The sequence below is a fragment of the Delphinapterus leucas genome, chromosome 10, assembly GCF_059928025.1.
Source record: "Delphinapterus leucas isolate spDelLeu-1000000601 "Yukka" chromosome 10, BTC_Dleu_Yukka2, whole genome shotgun sequence".
NCBI lineage: Eukaryota > Metazoa > Chordata > Mammalia > Artiodactyla > Monodontidae > Delphinapterus > Delphinapterus leucas.
Window position 1 is genome coordinate 100,022,741 of NC_143138.1, and position 7,728 is coordinate 100,030,468.

At 46.3% G+C, this 7,728-nt stretch overlaps 1 protein-coding gene across 6 annotated transcripts in view; it reads left to right on the forward strand.

Moving 5' to 3' along the window:
• The window catches only part of TSEN2 (tRNA splicing endonuclease subunit 2), an 88,190-nt gene that overhangs the window by 54,083 nt on the left and 26,379 nt on the right, over positions 1–7,728 (forward strand). For 5 of the 6 annotated variants that reach the window (XM_089919735.1, XM_089919737.1, XM_089919736.1 and 2 more), the window contains 2 exons: positions 1,146–1,284; positions 7,380–7,416. In XM_089919735.1, the coding sequence (XP_089775861.1) occupies positions 1,146–1,284; positions 7,380–7,416 (176 nt within the window). The remainder of the gene's footprint in view (positions 1–1,145; positions 1,285–7,379; positions 7,417–7,728) is intronic. The other variant, XR_016394764.1, reaches the window with a different exon arrangement.

Sequence of the window (7,728 nt, forward strand, 5' to 3'; positions counted from 1 at the left end):
CCAGAAGTTCAGCCTTCTCCACAAGACTGTTGCTTGTTTTGGAGGGGGGTGGATTTCAAGACCACACACATATGGAGTTTCCACCTTAGGAACAACCGGTTGTTTTGTTTGTTTGTTTGTTTTTTAAAGGAGAAAAGAAAAAACAAAAAAAACCCAACTCTAGCTCATACTTATGGTGTTAAAATCTCAGACTGAGACAAACTGAGCAAGTCTCATTGAGTGACCGATCCGTAAACCAACTAACTGAAGGACTGGCCGTTTTAGTCAGCACTGAAATGAAGCGGAAAACCTTCCAGACTTACCTGGTCTTTCCTGTTGTGTTTTTGTGTTGGCACATCAGAATGTTCTCTGAACCGTTCTCAGTGTCTTCAAGTCCGACCTTAGCAACAAAATTCCCTTTGAAGCAGTTGGATTACTGACTTGTGCCTTGCGATAAATGTTCTAGTTTCAAACACTAAATGGAACATCTTTTTGTAAAAATGTTACAGAATTATTTTTGGCTTTTCTGAATGTGGCCTGACAAACCGCAGCTACCCATTAGGGTCTGTGCGTGCTGCAACGTGCGCCCTCTGGCTTTGGTGGACACCCGGCCCGCCCCCATTCCTCTGCCTGGACTGTTCTCCCACCAGCAGCCCCTCCGCTGCCCTCCCCCGCTTCGCTTGGCTGTTTCTAGTCTGCAGGGTTGCTGTCTCAAGGGGGCCTCTCACAGGTCCTCTGGGGCAGTGCTGTCCAGTAGAAATATGATGGGAGCCTCAGATGGGAGCCACATGCATAGTTTTAAATTTTCTGGTAGACACATTAAAAAGGTTTTTTTTAAGAGTCAGCTGAAATTGATTTACATTATTTACACAGTATATTTAACCCAACATATTTAAAATTGCTGGGATAATTTATATTCTTTTTTTCATTCTCAGTTTTGAAATTCAGTGTTTTTTTTACACTGGCAACACATCTAAGTTCAGAGGAGTGGCTGGCTGCCGCCACACTGGACAGCACGGGTCTGGATCTTGTGGTTAAACCCTTTGTCATGGGCACCGTGTTTGTTTATCTTCTGCTCACACTTAGTATAGATGTTGTTGATTCACCGGCTGTGTAATGGGTGGATACATATGTCATAATGCTTTGTTTTCCCCCAACAACCGTAGGAGCCTTTAACGATTGTGAAGCTCTGGAACGCCTTCCGCGTAGTTCAGCCTACGTTCAGGACTACGTACATGGCGTACCATCACTTCCGAAGCAAGGGCTGGGTGCCCAAACCGGGACTTAAGTACGGAACTGATTTGCGTAAGTGATTCTTGGCTTGGCAGGTGTGAGCACCAGGGTTCACATCAGATCCTGGGGTGAAAATCGAATCGGTTATATGTGCTGTTGCTGTTTTTTCCTGAGATGATGGATGTCCTCCTGCCTTAGATAATCATGTTTGGATCGGGGTGGAGGGTATGTTTTCCTCTTTTCTGCTCTGAGATCTTAGAAGAGAGTCCACAGCCCCTACCCCCGCCTCTCTTTAGTGTGTGATCGTGTGATGTAGGGCAGTCCCTTATCTTCTGGGGTAGTCTCACCTGTCAGATTGTGTGCAATGCCATTAATAATCATTGTAGAACTGTGGTGATAATCACAGCTGACATTTATTGAGCCCTTATTGTGTGCCAAGCATTGTAGGAGACGGTTGACATGCACGACCTCGTTTAATCCTAATAGCAGTTCTAAGAGATCAGAGCTCACCATCCTCGTTTTTCTGATAGGGAGACTGAACTTGTGAGAGAAAGGGTCATTTGCCCCTAAAAGTTTCCCGGGTCAGTAACTCATAGTCCTGGGCTTTGAATGCTGGAGGCCAGGCCCTTGGAAACTTCTACACAGTACTGCCTCCCTCATCTTTATTTATAGGAGGGAGTTGGGACCTGCTGAGCACCTCATTCACCAGATAATTGCTCAGGGTCTTGTGTGAGCCAGATCTTCTTAGGTGCCGGGAACACAGAGGTGCACAAGACAGACAAAACTGCCTGGGTGGAGCTGCTCACATGCTGGGGCGGGGCAGGGGTGGGGAACAAACAAGCAAACACATAAATACGTACTGTAATTTCAGGGTACTAAGAAAAATAAAGCAGAGTAAAGGAACAGAGAGTAAAAAAGAAACTTAGGGTGGTTAGGAAAGGGACTCTCTGAAAAGATGTGCCCCAAACAACAACAGAAATATGACTACAGTGAGGGAACAGGTCACTTGACAGTCTGGGGAAGAATACCCAAGGCACAAAGGAGCAGCCAGTGCAAAGGCCCTGAGGCAGGACTTAGGAGCAGCACGAGGACAGTGCGTCTAGAACTTAGAGGTCCGAGGGGGAGAGTGACGTGAGGTGATGTCTGGGGAAGATCACGTGGGGCTGGGCAAAGACTTGGGGTGTTATTCTGGTTATTGGAAGTCCTGGGAGATTTTGAGCAAAGGAGTGACATATTCGGTAACTTGATTTAGTGGGACCTTTGTGTACTTTCTTACTAATAGACGGCGGGGGGCGGGGGGCAGGGGACGGGAATGGAAGCAGAGGGAGTAGTTAGGGAAGCTGACCTGACCAGCCCTGCGGACAGAATGATCAGGACCAGCTCGAGATTAGTTTGCCAGGTTTCCAGATGATTGCGTGGCCCACAGGTCACAGCGTTTCAATAAGTGACGTAGCTGTTGCACTGCCGCCACTGGCTCCCCGTCCTGCTCTCCTTTTCCTGCCCTGTGAGAATAGCCGCTCCGTGTGAGCGCTTGGCAGGCCAGTGTGCTCACCGAATGGGTGAAACCTGAGCAGAACTTTCCAGTCGACCAGGCCACAGTGATGCGCTCTGAGGAGGTAGGGGTAACGGAAAGAGCTCTCCGGGCTCACACCGGTTCCATGTCTTACTACCTGTGTGACCTCAGGGAGGTCAGTTCATCTCTCTGGGCTTCCGTTCACTCATCATGTAACATGGATAACAACATCTTTATAAGACAGCATCTTCTTTATAAAAAATAAAAACAAAACGTTGCCGGGGGAGGGACCTCTGTTGAGTGCCTTGTAAGCATACCTTATTGCGTGTGTTTTCAGTACTCAAGCCGTATTTGTGGATGGTGAGTAGAGAAAACTTTCCGCATTTAAAAATAAACTGCCTTATAAGGCTGGATGAAAGGACAGACAGATGGACAGACTTTTAAAAAGAAAAGAAATACATCAACTGCTGTTTCCCAGCCCCCCAAGGGCTTTGCCCCAGGAGGGGTGTATCGTGCCCTTGGAACTGCTTGTGTGATTAGCCTGAGACCAGGTTTCTGGCCCAGCAGTGCCATGAAGGGTGTCTTCACATCTCCTGCTTTAGGGAGAATTCAGGAGCTGTGCTAGCCTGGGGTGAGAAGAGCAGCTTCCTAAACTTGACCTCTTCTCCAGGCATGGCTACATGGTGCTGCTGGTCTTTTAACAGTATCATTTTAATTTTGAAGGCCAGTGACGTGATCACACATACCCTAGAACTGCCGACACAGGCTACACCCAGGACGTGCTCCCTTAACAATTGTTTCTGCTCACAGAGGTAATGACTCATGACAAAGGGCCGTTAGGAAATTCACATCTTATCAGGGAAACCCTTCCCTTGACTAAGTCTTGTCAATCAGATTTCATTCCAGGAGCAGCGCTTGGAACAGGTGATAAGATCTCAAATCAGGCACAGCTGCTGGGCCAGTTGACCTTGATTGCCCTGTGCTGAAAAACAGGCCAGAAATCACTTGGGAGCCTTTCCGTACATCCCCCCCACCCCAGAAGCTGCTGCTGGCTCGTATGGTGACCAGGTGCCAAAAGCACCAGGTGCCTTGGTGCTTTTCTTCTCCCGTCTTATTTCATCTTCACGCTCCGTGAGGGGTGTGGCGCTCACCTCCTTCAGTAGCTGAGGAAATTGAGGTTTCGAAGGGTCAGGGGAGTTGCCGAGGGTCCCGCAGCTGGTTAAGTACAGAGGTTAGGGCTGTTTGGGTCCCGGCTCTGTGTACTTCCCACCACACCTGACTAACATTGCCAGCCAGAAAGCCGAAAACCAACTCCAGCCTTCTATTTTTGTCTTACGCATTCCCACCCATTCCAATTTTGGGTCCACGTGGACTGAGTTTGACCATGTGATTCCCCAGCTCCCTGCAAATTAGAAGTTGCAAAACAGGTAGAAGGAGGGGAGCCGTTAGAAGCCAGCAGAGTTACAGGATGTCCAGAGAAGAACCATCGCTGGTCGTGGCATCGGCCCAGAGCTGGTGGCTGGCTCTGCCCCCGGGGAGAGGCACTGGGGCCCTGTGCTCCTCACAGAGCAGGGAGGTGCACCTTCCTCCCATCCCCATCTTCAGTTCTTTCCCAAGCCACCCTCTTGGCTTATTCTTCTAATCAGACTTTAAATGTTTTTGTTAACATTTTCCACATTTGCACACATAATCCATATTAAATCATAAGTGTTTTTGCATGCAACTCCTGAGAATATTCTCCTCCATAATTATGGCATCATATAATACCTAAGAGAAATCAGAATTATTCATTAATATTAATCAGAATAATTAACAATTCATTATTGATTATTCATTAATATTAATTAATTATTCGGTAATACAATATCATCAAAAATATCCAGTCCATATTTCAGTTTTCCCACTTGTCCCCACAATGTCTTTTGTGGCCGTTTGGTTTTTGATTTTTTTGACAGGCTCCACTCAAGATTCATTTGTCACATTGAGTGCATTTACCACTTTTAGTTTCCTAGGGAGGCCATGAGAAATGACCACAAACTGGGGACCTAAAGCAGCAGAAGGTCTAGAGGCCGGAAGTCTGAAACCACGGCATTGGCGGGGCCGTGCTCCCTCCTTTCCTTCCCGCTTCCAGCTTCTGGTGGCGCCAGCTGTTCCTTGGCTGTGGCTCCATCCCTCCAATCTCTGCAAAGATCCTTTTTCCAAATAAGGTCACATTCACAGGTCCCAGGGATTGGGACGTGGACATATCTTTTAGGGGCCACCGTTCAACCACTGCAGTCTCCTCAGTCTTTTTTAATCTAAAAGAGTCCCTCCACCTGTTTGTTTTCTGTGACGTTGACTTTTTTTGAAGAGTCCCGTAGGGTGTCCCACAGTCTAGGTATGTCTGATCACTTCCTCATGGTTAGATTCGGGCTTGCCGTTTTTTTGCAAGCACGGGTGATGTGTGTCCTCACTGGGCCACGTCCAGGGGTGCCTGATGTCAGGTTGTCCTACTGCTGGTGATGCCGTTTTTTATTGTGTTTTATTTTTATAAAAATAATTTTTTTTATTTTTAAAATAGGGCAGCCATTGTCGGGTGTCTGTGCTTTTCCTTTTGTAGTTCACAAGTGACTTGTAGGGTGACACTGAATATCTGGTTCCCTAGTAGTTAACAGTGGTTGCCCAAATTGATTATTGCCCTGATCACTGTGTTCTGACTCTATCATTCCTTCCGCACGTCACGTCTGGTGTTAGTGTGAGAAAGCACGTTTCCTCTCTTCTCCCTCTTCGTTCAGACTTTATTTTTAAATACCCACTATTTCTTAGACTTCTGAAGCTTTCATCTTTCTACCTGGGAGGCATTTTTGTAAAACTATTTCATTTTCCCCTCTGAATACACTGTTATCATCGTAATCTCTATTTATCATGGGTAACTCTTCGAGCACCTCCACCTGCATTATTGCCCCCATTTTCCATAAGGAGATTGAAACATAAGTGTCATCATATGGTCTTGGCACTGCTGAGCCTTGAGTTGGGGTCTGACTGATGCCATGTTTATGCCTTTAACCCCTAAGCTGCACCTCCATCATAGTCGGGCATCTGAATGGCCTGAGTTGGGGGTCGGAGCTGCTTTCAAGCTGTGTCACCTTCCAGATGCATCTGAGGTGAAGGATGTGTAACTGACCATAGATACTAGCATATGAGGGCTAGAGAAGATTTTAATTTCCCCTCGTCTTCATTTTATGATTTTGGAGACTGAGGCTCAGGGAAGTTAATAATGTGTTTAAAGCGACACAATTAGGAGTGGCAGAGATCAGGCCAAAACAGAACCCCGAATTCAGTCTCATCCCGGTACAGGGTCTCCTTCCACTGCACCACATCCCCAGAAATTGAGAAATGGGTGTTTAGATATTTACTTAAATGTGGGCCCTTACACAGTGAATTTGAGCTGACTTGCCAAATACTTTAAATACAATTTAAATAGGAAATATGTTCATAAGAAGGAAAGGTGACCATGGAAAATATACGTGAAGGGTTACTGTATCATCCATTGGGTCCTAAACTTGTTCTGACCTCGTGGTGCGTGAGCTAAAGGGAAACGTGATTAAATACCGGGTTTATGCCCAAAAGGAAAAGTTCTGCCAGTTCCTCGAAGGAAACAAAGCTTTTCTGCCTTGGTTTTTGCACAAGCTCACGGATATAATTGTTAGTTAAGGTGATTCCTGCGGCTGTAGTTACATATAAATTCCAGATTTCATGGGCTTAATTAACACTAGAAGTTAATTCTGTTCATGTGAAATCCAAAGCCAGTGTCTGAGTGGTAGGTGGACCAACTCCCACAGGGACTGCAGGGGCCTGGCTTCTTCTTGTGGTCCCATGAGCTTCACTCGGCCTCACAAAGGAACAAGCACAGGCTCGGTGCCAGGGAGGGTTTTCTGGGCCAATCAGGAAGTGCCCCGGGACACACAGCCACTCCTTGCTGCCTGGGAGGCTGATACGGTGTCTCTCACGTGCCTGGAGAGAGAGCAAACAGATCTGGTGGGCAGATCTCCGCACGCTGCCACAGGCTGTGTGCCCCCGAGGGCTCGCCTGCACTTCCACAGTCCACGGCAGACCCCGGCCAGCCACTCTGACCTCCACAGACTGAATGAGGTAGGCAGGCGGGTCTCCGAGTGGCGTGTGTGCTTATGTGACTTTTTCCCCACTTGACTTTGAATTTCCTAAAAGTAGGCATGAGTCTCATTCATCTTTAGCACCAGCACCTATCCTGTACCGGCCAGAGGAGCTCAGACCCTGAATGACGATTCAAAAGATTTGAAATGAATAACTGAATGTTGGTTCTTATTATACCAACTTGACATGCTTGACATGATTTCACACTCTCTCTCTGGAGAGTGTAAGACAAGAAACAGGACAAAAATTGCTTATACTTGGATTTGGAATTCATTTGTGGGGTGCAGGTGGGACGAGGGTATTAGGGTCTTGGCAACAGATTTGCTTTGCTAATTTTTGTTCCAGGGGAAAAGACAGTTTGGGTTTTAAAAATAGACCACAGGGTGTATTACGGGTTACCCACATAGAGAGCACTGGGTGTTTGAAGAAGAAAATACTTTATAAGTATAAAATGAGACTTTGATTTCGAGTGGTTACACGTTTTCTTTCTTTTTCTTTGCAGTGTTGTATCGAAAAGGCCCTCCATTTTACCACGCAAGGTTTGGAGTGATTTTTTTTTTATTGGAGTATAGTTGATTTACAGTGTTGTGTGTGTTTCTGCTGTACAGCGAAGTGATTCCGTTACACGTACACATATATTCATTCTTTTTTAGTTTCTTTTCTCATTTTGGTTATCACAGAATAGTTGAGTGGAGTTCCCTGTGCTATGCAGTGGGTCCTTGTTGGTTATCTATCTTGTACATATTAGTATGTGTGTGTTCATCCCAAGCTCATGATTTATTGGAGTGATTTGTAAATAAGTTAATGGCTTAAAGTGACAGGAGGAGATTTCTGAGCCCCAATTTAATCTT